The 17,384-nt window shown below is 59.4% G+C and overlaps 1 protein-coding gene across 2 annotated transcripts; it reads right to left on the bottom strand.

Moving 5' to 3' along the window:
- Nucleotides 1-4,850: 4,850 nt before the first annotated feature.
- Nucleotides 4,851-16,374, bottom strand: DHX58 (DExH-box helicase 58). 2 transcript variants are annotated; one of them, XM_074941003.1, is made up of 13 exons: nucleotides 16,107-16,374; nucleotides 15,557-15,743; nucleotides 14,419-14,620; nucleotides 13,491-13,681; nucleotides 12,843-12,959; nucleotides 12,393-12,519; nucleotides 11,276-11,467; nucleotides 10,473-10,729; nucleotides 9,620-9,769; nucleotides 8,843-9,004; nucleotides 8,377-8,567; nucleotides 7,718-7,814; nucleotides 4,851-6,976 (listed from the first exon to the last, which is right to left on the bottom strand). In XM_074941003.1, exons 2-13 carry the CDS (start codon nucleotides 15,722-15,724, stop codon nucleotides 6,803-6,805), a joined length of 2,028 nt encoding a protein of 675 aa, XP_074797104.1. In that variant the 5' UTR covers nucleotides 15,725-15,743; nucleotides 16,107-16,374; the 3' UTR covers nucleotides 4,851-6,802. The 2 variants fall into 2 exon arrangements, with proteins under 2 accessions (XP_074797104.1, XP_074797105.1); XM_074941004.1 differs by having other exon boundaries at nucleotides 16,330-16,345.
- Between the last annotated feature and the right edge of the window lie 1,010 nt (nucleotides 16,375-17,384).

Here is a 17,384-nt window from a genome sequence, read left to right on the forward strand (position 1 = left end):
GGGTGCTCTCACTCCATCTGCCAGGAGCTGCTGCCATAAGGAGGTTCTCCCTCCAGCTGGGGCGTAACTGGCTCGCTTGTCTGCTCAGCCCCCGACCACACTGGATATGGACCCTGCACTGCCAGCCAGGGCAGTGGCTTTAGTGACCATATTAACACTTAGGTCCTGCTTTAGCTTTCAGTCTCTGCAAGCGTTACAGAGACATGGGCAGGGCTGGTCTGCCAATTTTACAGATGGGCAAGTTCCTTCCCAGGACACATTGCCTAATGTCACACAGGGAGTCAGCAGCAGAACCAGGACTGAACCCAGGAGTCCTGACTCCCTGTTCACCAGGTCTCCTTGCAGCCTAGCTGTAAACCAGCAGCAAGTAGAGCCTTGCCCCAGAGACCAGTGGGTTTTACAACAGGGCGTCCAAGCTATGCCCTGGCATTGTGTGTTCCTGGCAAGTCACTAGCCGTTGGTGGCCACGAGCTCATGACAATGCTAGCCGAGAGGCCCCCCACCCTTACCCCAGTATTTTGGGGTCCCGGGAGCCCAACAGGCTCTGCAAAGCTGTCACGGCACAAAGCAGGGGAGGAGCTGGGTCTGAGAGAGCGAGACCTGCAGGCACATGGAGTAGGATGGTAGCTGGGGAGGGGGAAGTACTCCTTCTCCTCACCCTCTGGGGTTGTGCTTTGGCTGCCTAGAAAGCAACCAGCATAAACGTCTGCTCCATGGTGCCAGGAACAAAGAGCTCTCAGCCCGCACTTCACCACCACAGAACTCAAAGCGCTTTGAGGTCAGCAGCTTTATCCCTGTTTTACAGGAGGAAACTGAGGCACGGAGGGGGGAAGGGACTTGCCCAAGGTCACCTAGCAGGCCAGTGGGAGAGCCAGGAACTAGAACCCCGGGCTCCTGAGTGCTCGTCCAATGCTGTAGCCATTAGGCCATGCTGCCTCCGTCCAGTAATGGGCCTTGCTCTATACCAGTGCAAGGAGAACAGCCACGAGGCCATGTTTCTGAGCTGCACAGGGGCCACAGCCAGAGAGCTCCAGACTCCGCCGGCAGGGCAGCCTGCTGGGTATGAAGGGCAGAAGCCCCTGAATGGGGAGACCCCAGGGGTGCAGAGGGCGAGGCGAGGGGGGAACCCGCCCTGGAGCGCATGGGGTGGGAACTAGAGCGTAAATCACTCACCCGCGGGAACAGGCTCCGGCCGAGCGACCCCCTGCAGCCTCCGTCGCTCCCCTAGTGCTTGGGGCTGGGCTCAGAGGGCCCCATGCTGCTCACCAGCCCTGGGAGCAAGGCAGAGGCTAGAAACGCCCCCCCTCAAACCAACCCACCGGGCGAGGCCAGGGGCCCTGGGGCTATAACAGGGCTGGCGGGCAACAGAGAAAATCACAAGGGACCCCGGGAGCTGAGCCCCCACCGCTCCCCACACGTCGGCGTTTGCAAGGGGCCCAGGAGCACTTGCTCGGCCTGGGGGGAGCCGAAAGCCCGCCCCCCACGCAGCTCTCACAGCTGTCCCCCGGCGGGCGTCCCTGACCCCCCGATACGGGGCAGTCACAGCCCCAGAGGACCAAGGCGTTTACCTCAGCTGCTGGAGCTTATTCTTTTGGCCTGGAGGTCCCCGCTGGCTCCCAGCACAGCGGCCAAGAGGGCCACTGCTTGGCCATCGGGATCCACGCACTGGGAGTCCACGGCGAACACCAAACCCGCCAGCCAGCCGGAGCTGGCTGCAGGCCCCAGGGCCCATCTGAGGGAGCCCGGGAGGGCAGCCGGGGCCGCCAGGGGCTGCGAGGAGGCTGGGCGGCGTGGCCCGGGGCTGAGGGACGCTGGGAGCGGCCCCAGGAGGATGGTTACACGGCAGACACTGGATTAAGTGGGGCCTCGTCTGCCCCACCGCTGGCCGAGCTGGGACCAGAGCCCCACACGGCCGCCTCTGTTCATTCACTTTGCCGCTTGCCTCTGAGAGCCGAGCTCAGGCTCGCAGCCGGCCTTAGGGCCCAGCAGTAACAGGCCCTTCCCTTCACAGCCCCCCCAAGGGACAGAGCCCCCCTACGGCAGCACAGCGCCCCCACGGCCGCTCAGAGCCCTGAGAGAGGGGCTGAGCTCAGTCACCAGGCCTGGGCTCCCCTCTAGTGACGCTGTGAGGAAATGCAGGTCCAGGCTGCCAGGGCCTGGCTACCCAAGGGGTTTGTGCACCAGGCCAACCTCCTATATAGCTAGGCCAGACTGGGGCTATTTACTTGAGGGCTTGTCTACACATGAACCTTAATCTAGAATAAAGGAGGGTGTGGATGTAAAGCAGATTAACTCTTCCTGGTTAATGCCACATGTGGACACGTTTGTTCAGGAATAAGAGTGCCTTATTCCAAATTAACTTAATCCACTATTAATTTAAGACACTAATTCAGAACAAGGCACTCTTATTCCAGAATAAAAACATCCACATAGGGAGTTAATCAGGGGTAATTAAGACACTTTACATTCACACCCTCCCTTATTCCACATTAACTTCCCTATGCAGACAAACAGTTATTTCAAATGAGCTTAATCCACGTCTGAAGTGGATTCATTTTTGGAATGACACGTTTATTGCAGCGTAAGAGCATTCACACAGGGAGTGATTTAGGAGCAGTTCATCTGGAATAACTCCCTTTGTAGCCAAGCCCTTAGTTTTCAGGCCAACATAAAGCCTGTTTTACTCCCCTTAGTGCACCCACCACAGGGGACTGCAGTGCACCCATGCAAAGATCCCCCCTAGAGCCAGGCCTGACGCGCCAGCCCTTCAGAGATCACTGCATCAGGACAGCACCTTCCCTCGCACAGCGTGCTACCAGGACCGGCTCTGGGTCCCCTTTGTTTTTTGCTTGCTTGGGCAGTTGCGCTCTCAGAACTTGGGGCGGCAAATTTTTTGCTTGGGGCCTGCCTCGCCCTGGAGACGTTATAAAGAACCAGCCAGCCACTGTGTCTTTGCTGTTGCGGCAGGCTGAGTGTGGGTCTGTCCCCCCCTAACCTGAGCCTGCAGGGGTTAGCGCATTGAAAACGTTAATGAATGTGCTGACACGAATAGCTCTATCACTAATTAGAACATTAATTATGGTTACCTAGGAGGCCGCATATGGACAAGAAGTGGAGATTTAATTATCGATGGCCAGGGATGTTAATATGTAAACAAAGGGGTACAAAAACTGATGTAGGGATATTTACCAGTGGGGCATCAGAAGGACATAGGCGATTTATGGTGCCCTCCACTGCCTGACTCTTCTGTCTCTATTTTCATTGCTCCATGAAGTTGTGAGTGCATCAGCTCTGTAGGCAGCTTTACACTTTGTGTCCATTTATTGCCCAGTGTTTACCGTTTGCTTTGGCTTTTGATTAGAACTTTTGGGTGTCCGTGTGTAGCTAACCCATCTCAAACTCAGCCCGAATACGTTTTTCTCAGGTCGCCATTTGAGTCCCGAACCTGTTGTCTGTGATCAGTTTGATTTTGCAAATTAAATCCATTCAGGGCTACACTGAGGGTGGGGCTGGCCCACATGGGAGAGGCTGATGCATTGTGGAGGAAACAGCTGGGCATGTGCCATGAGTTTGGTGGGGTCTCAGCTGAGTTCCCAGTGAACAACAAACCAATCCCATTAACTAAGACAACTCTTCCCCGGTGCTGACGGCTGCTGCAGAGTCTCCACTGGCTGGCTGGGCCATGGAGCGGGGGCATGTGCCTTCCTCTATCCCTTAGCCCCTTGGTGTAGTTATGCTCCCAGCAACGCAGGGATCAGCCGTTCCAGCCAGATCAGATTCACTGGCCACTTTGCTCAGGTGTTAAAAATGCAACATGGCAAATTAACTAAAAAGCAAAAAATTAGATGCAGAAAAGCCCTAGCACAGCTGCCAGGGGCTGTCTTGACATGCCAGGAGCAAGTCTCCCTTTGCCCTCGTGATGCCAAATAACCTTGCTGAATATTTACAGACTGCCACTTTGGCTGGTTCTCAGACCTGCCTGGCTGCAGCTCCCACTTTGATCCTTTAATCTCCTGCCAGAGGGGTCTGAACATCAGCTCTGAAATACCCACCGGGGCAGGTTCAGATCCCAGCCAGGCTGCTTCCTCCCTGTCAGGTGGACAAAATGAGCTCGGGGGGTTCTTCAGACCAGGTCTTAATCAGGCTGTTTGTTCTGCTCAGGGTTTTTGGCAGAGACTCATGGGCTGTGGCTGCTCCGTGCCCATGGGGTGCTGGATGTGCCACTCACAAGGTCTGTAGATCAGCTGTTCTGAGGGGCTGTGAACGCTGGAGCCATGTTTCGTGGGACATGAGCGCATTGAGCAGGCTGGCGGGCGTGATATGCGAGATGGCTCATGGACTCTGCCTTTCCTCGGGCCTCTAGCCTGCACTCTTCCATCTAAGAGAAACTCGGCAAATACAGACATGGTCTGAGACCACATGCCTCTGCCAAGCTGTCCTGCAGCAGCTCAAGAGCGTGAGCGGCAGCCTGTTAGGAAGCAGGGCACGAACCCCAACCTGGCTGTGAGCGCCAGGCTTAGATCTCACGAGCCAATTATTGCGTGTGAACTCCGCAGGCACCATAACAACCTAGCCACGGAATCACAGACAGTCCCCTGGGATACTCTGATCTGTCTGGCCACCCAGGTGAGCCTGCCTCTGAGAGAGATGGTCCCTTACACCAAGAATCACAGCAATATTCAGGTTACTCCCAGTCCCAAAGGGCCATCACTCACCCCAGGTTAAGTGCACCTCAGATTGCACACCAAAGATGACACGTGTAGCCAATCCTATACTAACCTATCTAAAGATTTATTCTATAGAAAAGGAAATCCGAGTTATTTATACAGTTAAAGCAGGTAAACAGATGCACGCAAATGAGTTCCAATCTTCAGTTTGAAAAAGTCACAGACGCTTCTATGCTATGCAAGCTCTGTGTGTCCTGCAGGGCTAACCCGGGCTGAGCAGCTGGGGATCTTTTGCTTATGCCTAGCGAGTCTTGTCCTATGCAAAGAAGCATAAAGATCCGGTTCCTCCTTGTGAGGGGTTTTTATTCCCTTCTCCTCTTCTGCTCGGAGTTGAAACTCAGCTGATGGGACATGGGAGGAATTCACAGGCGAGACTCATCTTAATAGGGTGAGGGAGGGTAAACAACCAAGTCTTTTGTCCACATTAATGTTCCGCTCTAGTCCGTCTGGTGTGGCTGGGCCTTCCTTGTGGGCTGGCGGTAACACCTGCCGTCGGGGGCCAGCATTTCACACTAATCGCTCTCGCTCCAGTCCAGGGCTTTACACAGTTACAGAGGCTGACAGCGCAAATGCTCAGCTATTACCTTACAGGGTGGGATACAGAGTTTGACTGAGATTAACGCACGTAGCAACTCACAGCAATTCGCTGAAGTCTAAACACTAAGCACATGCTGATAATTCTACTGCCTGGTTTATCACTACTAACTCCCGGGGAGCCAGACTGGTGCCCGCTGTGTATTTGTCAGTGGTCAGTTGAGGCCTGGGGACTGCGGCATGAGCTGGCACCTGGCCTGCCAGCGTCACAGCCTCAAACCCCCCAAGTGGCAGCAGGCTGCTTGGAGATCAGCGCGCAAAGCAACTCGCCGGCCACTCCCGACCGCATTGTGTGGTGTCTAGTGACTCCATGGGGCTTGTCCTTCCTACCCACCCAGAGCTGGCACTAGGCATACGCAGGCTAAGCAATTGTGTGGGGCCCCGAGAGGCTCAAGGAGGCCCCCCATTGGCTTTATTCTTATAATTTTCATAAGAACTTCCCTGTTTTCGTACTGGCTTCTCCCCTCTGGCTAAGCATGAGCCGCTGCAAGGGCGAGTGGTTTGGACAGCAGAGGGGCTGGTGGCAGTTCTGCAAACTGATCACTCGCTGCTGCAATTGACACGCACTCGGGTTCGTGCAGCTGAGCAAGAAAAAACATGGCTTGTGTGCATTGCACAGAATCACTGCAAACTGTGACCGAGATGCGGGGAGGGCTCCCAGACAGGGGCAGGGGGAGAGATGTGTACCATCCTTCACAGAACCACAAAGACATTTACCCTCAGATTCCCCTTAGAAGGGGTGCGGCATTATCCATTGGCTGCCAGGTAGGGAAATTGAGGCACAGAGGAGGGACGAGACGTGTGAGATCGGCCAGTGAGTCAGCGGCAGAGCTGGGAACAGGACCCAGGAGTCTTGCATCCCAGGGCTGTGCTTTGGTCACAACACTCTGCCCCTTAGCAGTGAGTGTTGAGGGGGAGGGCAGGGCAGGGTGGATGGGGGAGTGCGTTAGACGCCTGGGGAGGGCAGGAGGGATTTTTTGGCCAATCCTGGGCTGAACAGTACAGATCTTGGCAGGGGGTCAGACTGCATGACCCCTACGGTCCCTTCTAACCCTATGGTTCTATGGTCCCTTGCCTTGTTTGGCTGGGACACTTCAGTCCCATCCCTAGACCACCTCTCAGCCCAGAGCCTGGTCTCTGGGGGAGGCAGCCCCCCTAGGTCCCAATCCTGCACCTGATTCTGTGCGGGCCCAGAGGGACCCAGCAGAGCGGAGAGGGGCAGGAGCGCAGGGGGGCCCCCATCTCCAGGGGGTTCTTACTCCTCCATTGGTCTGCTTCTGCCTAGTGCCCGGGTGCTGCAGAGCTTATGGAGGAAAGACAGAGCCACACCCAGACAAAGCAGGGTTAAAATGCTTCCACTGTGCCCAGTGCTGATCTCCGGGAGGGGCGCTCCTGCCTACCATGCCAAGGGCTGGGCTAAGGCTCCCTATCGCCATGGGAGGGTGCTTGGGGCTCAGACAGTCTCCTGAGCACGCCAGGTGCTACATGCCCAGGTTGCTGCTGCAGTACTCCACGTAGTCAAACTCCTCGATGGCGAAAGTCACCCGGCTCCACTGCTTGGTCTGTTTGTTCCCGTCCGGTGTCGCCACCACGAAGTTTTTGATGGAGAGGATGGGCAGCGTCACGCTGCGGTAGATCATCTCCATGCCCCAGGCCTGCATGGACAGACGAGGGACACATCACCTGGACGGACAGTCAGGACCCACCGCAAATCGCCGGGACCAAAACGGTCACACATCTGGGCGACGGGGCTTCAGATCTGATCCCCGAGCTGAATTGTACAAACGGCTCCAAGTCATAGACAGGTGAGTGTGTATACCTGAACCACACACACCCAGTCACACACAGATCAACACACGCACACAGACACATGCTCACACTCACTCCCACATACACCCAAGATCCAATGGCTGGAAGTTTAATGCAGAAAAACTCACATTGGAAATATGGCACCCATTCTGAAATGTGGATAATTAGCCATCAGCGCAGACCCCACCATTGCCAATTGCCAGCATTTAATATTTGATGCTTTCCTTAAAGCCCCAGCTCCTGAAGTCATGTGATGGGGGGGGGGGAGAATCTCAGCTTTCCCTTAAAAGAAAAAGGAAGTTTCTTGCCCTCATGGCTGTGCAGAAAAGCTGGGAGGAGGGGAGCTGTGACTCCTAAAGGCTCAGAAACCCCCTTTTTAAAAACCTCATGATTTTTGAACGTTTGGGGCTGGCTGCCTGGGATCCCCAAGGAATGTGTGGGTTCTCCGTCACTTGGACTCTGTCCACGCAAACTGGGAGTATTTCCAATTTGACCCCAGGGCCAGCTTACCCAGTAAGGGAGAGTCACCTGTGAAAGCAGCTAACAGCGTTGCCCAGCCCCAGCGGGTTCCCCAGCCGCGGACTCACCTGGCCGCAGCTGGCACAGCTGATGCTGCCCCCTGGCTTCCAGTCCTTGAAGTTCCGGGGAATCTCCACTTTGGCGGACGTGGAGTTGTAGTAAATCCTGCGGGAAATGCACCAAGAGCCATTGCCATAAGGAGCTAAGAAGAGGGTGCTTGTGAGCCAAGAGTGCAGAGCTCTCAATTGGAGCCAGCACGCAGCCACCTGGGGAGGGGAGCTGCCCTCCCACCGCCCCAGAAGAGGGACAATCCCAGCTCCAAGTACGGCCAAGCTGCTCCCTGGAGCAGACGGGAATGACCCAGGCCTGATGGGGCCGAAAGATATGTCTCTCCAGGATCTTGCTAGGGACCTCTAGCCCCGCAGGGAGTCCCAGCGCTGAGTGAGGGGCCAGCAGGGCTGCCAGGCAGGGGGCCTCAGCGCAGAATGAGAGAGGTCTGAGGGCAGGGGGTCGGGAAACATCTAGCGACTGTCCCCAGATTCCCTTGGCCCAGTGGGTGCTGGCAGGCGTCTGCCCACCTCCCCTCCCAGCTCTGGCAGCCCACACAGAGCAAATGGCCGGGAGCCCCTGGGGGACATGGGGGCCGTTGCCTGAGGCTCTGGCTGAGGGCAGGGCTCCGGTCGCACGGGTCCCCTCCCCGGTCCCCATCCCCCCAGTCCGCCCTCACTTGAAGTCCGGGTTGACGTTGACGTGGTGCATCTTCTCCACGGTGCGCAGGTCGCTGCCGTGGCACACGGCCACGTTGCAGTTTATACAGTGGAGGCGGACGGTGTCCGGCTCGTGCAGCTGCCGCTTCTGGTTGCCTTCAGCTCGCTTCACCTTCCGGCGAACGATGGCGCTTCGCTGCAGGGCTGTGATCTGTGGGAGGGGCAGGGCAGCTCAACGGAGACACAGGGGGCAAGCGAGACACCCACAGACACGCGGCAAGAGGCACCACCAGCCCCCTCAGCTCCGCTCTGTCCCCTCCCCAGCACTGTGCCCACCGCCGGCCTGGGGCGGGCACGTGGGGGCCTTAGCACCGACCAGGCTGTCTGAGCAGAGTGGCTGGGGTGGAGAACGGGGCCTGAGGCGCCAGTGGGCCCAGTGCACCGGGAACCCCCCTCTGCACCGTGCCCGAGTGCCGGCCCCCTCACCGTGTCCAGGTACTCCTTCTCGGGCATGGCCTGCACCTCTTCGATGACTCTTTGCGTGAGCTCCTCCAGGGTCTCGTTCAGCCGCTCCCGCGACACCTCCTTGCTGTTGGCCTTGGCGAGGACGGAGTACAGACTGTTCTTGGCGCGGGCGCGGCCCCTGGCCTGTGCAAACGGGGACGCGCAGTCGGGTCACGCCCGAGGTCAGGGCAGGAAGGAGCCCCAGGGAAAGCGCCGGCAGCGCCCCTCCCCACACCCTGCCCAGGAGTAGGGGGATGGGAGGTCTGCAACGCCCCCTAGCGAGGGGGTCGGGGGAACGCTGAGCCCACTGGGTGTGGGCAGCTTCGCCATCCCCTGGTGCTGGCAGATGGCACTGGGGATGCAAGACCTCATGGGCGCAGCCCCCCCACCAGCATGCCTAGACCCTGGCCTGCAGGGAGCCCCCCAGGGAGCAGTGGGGAGTCTGGTCTCTGTGCCCCATGTGGCCCTGGCCTCGCTGCACAGCTCCCGCTCCTGAGCTCTGCACCGGCTCCATCAAGAGGGACTCGGCTGCGAGCGGCGCCCGGCAGGACTCTGGGGAGCCGGGGGCCAGGTGTGTGTCACACAGACCCAGCCGGGTGGGCCTGGGACAGGCGGCTTCCCCCTGCACCGAGGAAAGCAGCGGCTCGCCCCACCCCATGGAGCCGAGACGCACAGCCCAGCCTAGTGCTCGGTCCCTCGGAGCCAGGAGGGAGGGATCCGGGGAACAAGGGAAGAGCCTGGCCAGGCCCCGGGAGCTACCTGCACCATGGCAATCTCGTTGGTCATCAGCCCATAGCGAACCACAATGTTGCATTCTGGGATGTCCAGGCCCTCCTCGGCCACGCTGGTGGAGAATAGCAGGTTGAAGTCTCCCTTGCGGAACAATTTGATCACGTCTTGCTGCTCGTTCTGGGAAGAGAGAAGCGACGGAGCTGTCTTTCCCACCCACCGCGGGCCTGGCCCCAGGTGCTGCAGGGGTCCCAGGCAGGCCCGTCTGCAATCGCCCAGCCGCTGGGCTAAAGGACAACAGGGAACCTTGGAAAGATGGGACCTGGGACACAGAGTCCAAAGCTGCAGCTCTGCATAGGGACTCCCCAGGACACAGCCCCAGGGCCTCCCGGGCCACGACAGGGTGAGAATCACATGGATTAAAGCTACTAACTCGTTCCTTCCCTCCCAAGTGCGAGGGGACAGGTCCCCCACGCTTCTTTCCGCTCACCCAGTGGGGTGGGGTGGGGCAGGAGAGGCTTCACGGGGAGGCTCTTGTGGTTAGAACAGAGGAGGGGGTGGGAGTCAGGACTCCTGGGTTCTTTTCCCAGCTCTTGGAGGGGCTGGGACTCCAGGGTTCTCTTCTCCCAGCTGCGAGAGGAGACTGGGTCCTAGTGGGGTAGAGCTTGAGGGTCAGGACACCTGGGTTCTCTTCCCAGCTCTGTCACCAGCCTGGGGAGCACGGCACTTGCTTCTTTGTGCCTCAGTTTCTCGCTCTTTCCCATGGCCTCTCTCAAGAGGGTTTGTGTGTGCAAAACTCCTGGAGCTCCTGGGCTGAGAAGAGCCATGCTGGGCACTGCTGCCTTCACCCCGTCTGCCCCCTCCCTCGCACACACCCACCCACCTGGGTCATGTGCTTGGTCTGGTTGCTATAGCCGGCTCCAGTTAGGACAGCTGCCTTAATGCCCAGCCTTGCCAGCTTCGCGTTCTCCTGGATCCACTTGTGCAGGGCGTGGGCGCTCTGGCGCGTCTTGGTGAAGATGATGCCGCGGGAGCTGTCCGGGGTCTTGAACTGCTCCTGGAGGATCTCCTCCAGCTTGCTCAGCTTGGGGTTCTCGTAGCGCGGGTCACTGGCCAGAGCCAGCAGGGCTCTCTTGTTCTCTGCAACGGGATGCGCAGGCGGATGAGGGCTGCAGCTCTGAGCCAGCGAGCCCCGGGCTCATTTACAGCACACACACCCTGGCCCAGGATTCAGCCCCAGGGCCTGCAGTGCTAAGAGCACAGACTTCTACCGCTGAGGTGAAAGGAGCGACTCTGGTAGCTGGCAGCTGCAGTAGGCTCTTATCCGCTCCTGGGGACTGGCCCCCCTCCCCACCATGGGTTACATTAATCCTAACGCTCTTCACACGTAATGGACATCTGGCAGCGAGTCCTCCCAGAGAGAGGTCCCATGCGCCTAGCACTGCGAGGGGCAGCGTGGCCTAGTAGTTAGGACACTGGACTGGGAGTCAGGACACATGGGTTCTAGTCCCAGTTCTGCCACTTGCCTGTCTGGGCAGGTACCTGCCCCCACTTCCTGGGGAGGGTTCTCTGGCCTGCCCTATGCAGGAGGCCTGCCTAGATGAGCACATTGGTCCTAGCTGACCCCTCCCCTTGCTTTGTTATGGGCTCTCCAGGTCCCCCCTGTATCCCGCTTCCAGCCCTCACCCTCAAAGGTGCTGACGAGGAAGCGCTCCGTGGGGTCCCGCAGAAGCTTGGTGGCCTTTTCCAGCTGGTAGAAGTCGTCCAGGGCCCTGAAGGCGTCGATCGCGCGCACCGTGTCATTGATCAGCAGCGCGTCGTTGTACTTCCGCAGGTGGATGGCGCACGTACGCTTCTTACGGCAGAAAGACTCGGCGCCTGGGGGCGTAGGAACAAAACCGCTGCAGCGACTGCTGAGGGCCAAGCCCCCGGCACGGTGCCTTGGACAGTCACCGACAGCGGGGCCAGTGCGGGGACCGGGCTCCGGACTCCTGGGTTCTATTCCTGGCTCCAGGAGGGGAGTGTATCTAGTGTTAGAGCAGGGGAGGCTGGAAGCCAGGACTCCTGGGTTCTATTCCCAGCTCCAGGAAGAAAGCATGTTTCAAAGGCCCATTACACAGTGACGAGGAAAAGGCAGTAACAGAAAATGCCACACTGGTGACTGTGGTTACTGAGCGGTATAACCTGGCTCAGTCCCCCACAGCAGCCGGGGCACGGGATCAGAGGCCCAGGCTATCCCACAGGAGGAGCGGGATAATTCCTTCCCCGGATCACTTTGCGCCTTGGTGCATGAGGCTGCACAATCCTTGGGATCGGATTCATGGCTCGGGTCACTGCAGGCACTGTTCCGTGCAAAAACCCGGCAGGACTATTAGCTTCCTTCCCACCCTGCAGCAGGGAGTTCCACAGCTAAGGGACATGCTGAGGAATCTGCCCTCTTGCAAGCACTGTCATTGGGATCTGCGTGGGTGCCCGTTCTGGTTTATCTAGGCCATTTGTGTGTAGACACAGTAACGCCTGGAGGGATCCCATTGTGCTAGGCACCACGTGGGCACATAATAAGAGACTAGCCCTGCCCCTTCAGTCGAAAGAGAGAATCGTTATTGCCATTTTACAGGTGGGGAAACTGAGGCACAGAGCAGTGAACTGACTTGCCCAAGGCCAGGCGGAGTTGGGAATTTAATCCAGAGCTCCCGAGTCCCAATCCAATGCCTGAGCCACAAGCCCAACCTTCCTCCCCCTGATTAGCTCTAGATTTCTATGGATCCTCCCAACCCACATGCGCTGGCACACAGCCCCTCACCTTCCATCCCCAGCTTGACAATGCGCTGCTCGTAGATCTGTGTGCCGAAGTCCTGCGGCATGCCGCGAACGTCCAGGTACTGGTGGATGTGGGCCATGGTCTCCCTCAGCTTCCTGCCCAAGGGATCCTGGAGAGCAGAGTGTGGCGGGGGGGCTCAGAGGGGCTCAGTGTCTCCAGGGGAAGGCTGCTGCCCACGGGGTGCCCTGAGGGCACGGTGCAAGCCGGGTCGCAGGCTGGGACCACAGGGGACCCAGCTGATTATGGGATGGGCTGTGAAGGGCCCTGTCTCGGCCACCCCTGCCCACCTCCAAGGCTCTGACCTAAGCTGAGCTGACGGAGGGGTTTAAACCCCGAAGGGCTGTCACTGGCCTCCCCTGCAGTGGGGTCTCTCTCTTCCCCCCTGGGGTCCGCACCCATGGGCAGCTCCTGGCGGCTCTGAGAGCCCTATACCTGCGGCCTCTCGTGGGACACATCGTACTGCTTCCTGGGCTGCGGGACCTGAGCCTCCAGGTGGACACGGTGCTTCTGGGACGACATGATTTTGGCGGTGTCCAGGTTGGCGCAGATCTAAAAGGGTTAAATGCCCCCCCCCCGAGAGCCGTATGAGCCACATGCCAGCCCCTCCGGCATCCTGCTCTGAGCCACAGGCACGAGCCTGGGGCCAAAGGGCACATGCCTGGACGCACCGAGCTGGGAAGGTCCCGGTGCAATGAAGGAGGTGGGGGGGGATATCCCAGATGTACCCCGGCAGGGGTACCATCAGCATTCCAGCGTGGCACCAGCAGCCACTCACACCCCCACACCCTGGGGAACATTCCCTGACAGACGCCAGAGGGAACAACACTGCAGCTCCGTGACCCATGTGGCTGCTGTGGCTAGAATCTCAGGTGTGTCAGGCGACCAGACGCCGAGGAGATGGGCTCCCTTGGCGGACAGCTTGCACGGCCCCAATTTCGGCTCCAAGGGCCTTTTCCAGCAGCCAAAAGACAAGCCTGGTGCAATCTCAGGGAGGTACCGCAGTTCCTGGGCCACTGGGGTGGCAGCCAGCCATGTCCCCCTCTTAGCTGGGATGCGGGGCACGAGGAACGCTCCACTCACCTGCAGGATGTGCTGCCTGGCCCCCTGGAAGTTGGTGGCCCCCCCGGTGCCGGGAGAGGCGGTGAGGCCCAGGATCTGCGGCAGCTTCCGCTCGCCTCTCATCTTGCACTCCAGGTAATCCTCCATGATCTGGTTGTAGACACCGTCCTTGTGGGTGTGGTGGCATTCATCAATCACCAGCAGGGAGAAATCTGCCCAGGGAGACGAGGCTGAGCCAAGCTGAGGGGCCTGGAGAGAGGCTGATGGGGATGGGGGGTGGGGAGAGGCTCCGGAAGGAGCGGGAGTGACTAGGGTGCTAGCTGGGGACCCGGGGCCAGTTCCCAGCTCTGCCACAGACTCCCTGGGGCGCCTTGGGCATGTCACTTAGCCTCTCTGGGTTGCAGTCCCCAGCTGCCAAATGGAGATAACAGGTCTGGGAGGATTTCAAGGCGCAGATGCTTCAGCAAGGGGACCGTGTGGGCAGAGCTGGGGGTCTGCTCTGCAAGGTGACCAGCAACTGCCGGGGGCAGGGGAATGACACTGTCTTTTCTGCCTCCCACGGACTCCAGATCAAATGTGGGCAGTTTACAAAACACCGGCACTAGCCCTTCTCCCGCCCTTTGATCTCCAAGGCAGGGCAGGCTCACTGTCCCCACTGTATCGACAGGGAATGAATCGGCCACCGTCACGTTGGGGCCTGGCTCCCAGCCCAGGGCTCTGCCCAGGGACCAGCCCTTTTCTCTCGCTCCCACCATCTCCATCCCCCAGGATCTGAGAGTCAAGCTGGGTTTTCTCGCTGGCTTGTGCACGGTCAGCAGTAACCAAAGGCCAGATCCTCAGCCGGTGTCAATCAGCGCTGACATAGGCACAGCCGACTGACCTGAGCTGGGGATCCGGCCCTGAGATCCCAGCCCCACGTGGGACGGCTCCCATCCCGCCGGGCTCCTACCTGTCAGCTCCACGTGCATGTCCTGGTCCTGGCTGGTCAGGGCGTTCTGCAGGATCTTCGCCGTGCAGATCACCAGGTCGCTCAGCTTCACCTCCTGGGAGAAGAAGAATTTCCGGTCGCTGTCGCTGCTGATGGGCGTGACCTGGAAGCGATCCCGCAGCGCGTGGAATTCCTGCGTGTAGTGCTGCTCCACCAGGTGCACCTGGCGACCCAGCACGCAAGAGGCACCCGGTGAGGCTTGTGTGCTGAAGAGCGTCAGCCCAGAACCTTCCCCGAGCTCAGGGTGGGGCGGAGAGCAGGGTCTGGGGAGAGCCCTGGCTGCTGAACTGAGCGACCTCCCATGGACAACAGAGGCCAAGCAGAGCAGCCCCTGCCCACCCCAAGCCAGCCACGCCCGGCCGGTCTAGGGGGCTCCAGCGTAGGAGCAGGTGTTTGGGGACCCTCCCTCCTTAGCATGGGTCATCGGCGGGTTTTGAACCCAGGACCTTCAGCACAGCCCTCTCCATCACCGGAGCTAACAGGGTAATGCCATTAGCTAGCAGCAGTAGTAGGCTGTTATCCTCTCACATGGACCAGTTATGCAGAGAACACAGCACACACTGCTGGGGTGCCATGCTCGGCCGTGGGGGAGGATGGGTGGCCACAAGACCTGGCCGCTGTGCAAGCTGAAAGGCTGCAGCCCCCAGAGATGTCTGGCCAAAGGGACTGAGCCAGCTCTCGGCTACCTGGGCAGAGGGGGAAGCGGGCATGTTTTGCCTGTTTGCTTTCCCACCCGCTGCATGAACACAGCTCCCCCCCTAGCGTAAAGTCCACCCCCTTGAGACCGTGAGGCCAGCCTGATGTGGGTAATTAGCCCAAAGGCCCTCTGCCCCCACAGCCACGCCTGGCACATGGTGACCATCCAGGGAACGTGGGGACTCAGCCCACACGGTTCCTCCGTAACATGTAGCATCTTTGTTGTGCAAAGAGCTGAAGGCCTGGGGCGGGGGCGGCTCCTCACTCTGGCTGGTCCCCTCTCCGGCTGCAGCCCCAACACGTCCTGCCTCCCCATCATGTCTGGCCGGGGCAGGCCAGGCTGGGAGAATCAGCCCCACCCCGCATGAGCCATGCCCCCCAACCAGTGCAAAGCCAGTCTCACCCTGTTCACCAGCACGGCCACCTTGGCCCGCTCCCGAGTCTCCAGGTGCCTCTTGCACACGTAGGCGGCTGCCCGGGTCTTCCCTGAACCCGTGGGCAGCCAGATGATGATGTTCTTGCCCTCCAAGGCAGGCAGGATCACTTCCCACTGATAGTCACGCAGCTCCATGTGGGCAGGCGCTGGGCACCTGCAGGAAGCGCAGGGCCAGTGTGAAGGGGGCAAAGCTGGTATTAGCATGGACAAAACAAGAGGGGCTAGCCCCCTGCCCTGCCTTCCAACCCCTCCCTCTCTCCACCCCCTGATCAGCCCCCAATTTGCCCCCATCCCCCATTTCCCAACTCCTTACTGGGCTTCTAGCCTACCCCTCTCTCCACCCCCTGCCCAGTCCCCAATCCATCATCCCCCCGACACCTTCCATCCCCTCTCCTGGCCTCCTCCAATCTACCCCCTCCACCCCGCCTGGCCGCCCAAGCTCCCTGCAGGCAGAGAACGGTCCGGTCAGACAGGAGTGTGGGCCACTGAGCCACCCACCGCTGCCCCAGCTCCGCACCTTAGAACCGTGGACCCACAGGTTTAGAAGGTACCAGGGCAGCTCGTCTGACCCCCCAGCATCCGTGAGCCTGGGCAGGATGCCTGTGCCAGCCAGCGGCCCCTGGCCCCAGGTGGCACCCCCAGCCGGAGGGCGAGGGCAGGGGCAGGCAGCAGGAGCAGACGGGCACCTCTCGCCCAGCAGCGCCCCTCTCTGCCCAGAATCACCCCGCTGGCAAACGGACCCGGGCGAGTCGCCTGCTCCCCACTGGCCTGGCAGCTGCCCCAGACCAGCAGCTGCCCGAGACTCTGGGCTTTTAAACTCTCACTTCAGAGCCTGAAAGCAAAACGCTTCCGGGAGCCCCAGCCAGGGGGGTCTCACAGCAGCTCCGCTCCCTCGCCGAGCCTGGCCGCCCACCTCCTGCCAGCTGCGGCTCCCGCCCAGGGCTGCTGGAACTAGGGGTGCTGGGAGGGGCTGCAGCACCCCCCTGGCTTGAAAGGGTTTCCATTATACCCAGGGTTTACAGTTTGGTTCAATGGCTCTCAGCACCCCGCCCCCCCCATACCCATTATTCCAGCCCCCCTGCGCCGGGCATGCTTAACCCGGGTTACACTGACCTGGATCCAGGAGCCGAAGTCACAAGCCCAGCGCAGGGCTCGGCTACACCACAGTGAATCCGCAGGTCGGTCGCTGCACCAGCTGCTTGCACCGCCCTGGAGTCCCCCTCAGGGATCCCCCAGCCAAGCCGTCACAGACAGAAATCAAAACCGAATCCAGTGCTAGACACAGAAACCGGGCTCCTGGGGAGGGCAGCCCCACCCTGAGCTCAGCCCCCAGGCAGGGCCTGACTCGGTTATTCCCAGTAGCAGAAGTTCCAGCAATTTCTTGGGGGCCCAGCAGTCAAAAAGCAAATTGAACATTGGGCCTCATTAGGAAAGGGATCGATAATAAGACAGAAAACATCATATACCTCTATATAAAGCCAGGGTACGCCCACACCTTGGACACTGTGAGCAGCTCTGGTCACCCCCTCTCAAAAAAGATCTATTGGACTTGGAAACGGTTCAGAAAAGGGCAACAAAAATGATTAGGGGGATGGAACGGCTTCCCTATGAGGAGAGATGAATAAGACTCGGACTTTTCAGCTTGGAAAAGAGACGGCTAAGGGGAGATACGATCGAGGTCTATAAAATCATGACCGGTGTGGAGAAAGTAGTTAAGGAAGTGTTATTTACTCCTCATAACACAAGAACTAGGGGTCACCCAATGAAATTAACAGGCAGCAGGTTTAAAACACAT

The sequence above is a fragment of the Natator depressus genome, chromosome 27, assembly GCF_965152275.1.
Source record: "Natator depressus isolate rNatDep1 chromosome 27, rNatDep2.hap1, whole genome shotgun sequence".
In the NCBI taxonomy this organism is placed as follows: Eukaryota; Metazoa; Chordata; order Testudines; family Cheloniidae; genus Natator; species Natator depressus.

Bases quoted from the DNA above. Each gene is read 5' to 3' on its own strand.
- DHX58 (XM_074941003.1), bottom strand. From the start codon at position 15,724: ATGGAGCTGCGTGACTATCAGTGGGAAGTGATCCTGCCTGCCTTGGAG. The intron at 13,682-14,418 runs GTAGGAGCCCGG...CTCCCTGGGCAG, and splicing joins CATGCACGTGGAGCTGACAG to ATTTCTCCCTGCTGGTGATT. The intron at 9,770-10,472 runs GTGGGTGGGTGT...CTCTCTTCCCAG, and splicing joins AGACCAAGCACATGACCCAG to AACGAGCAGCAAGACGTGAT.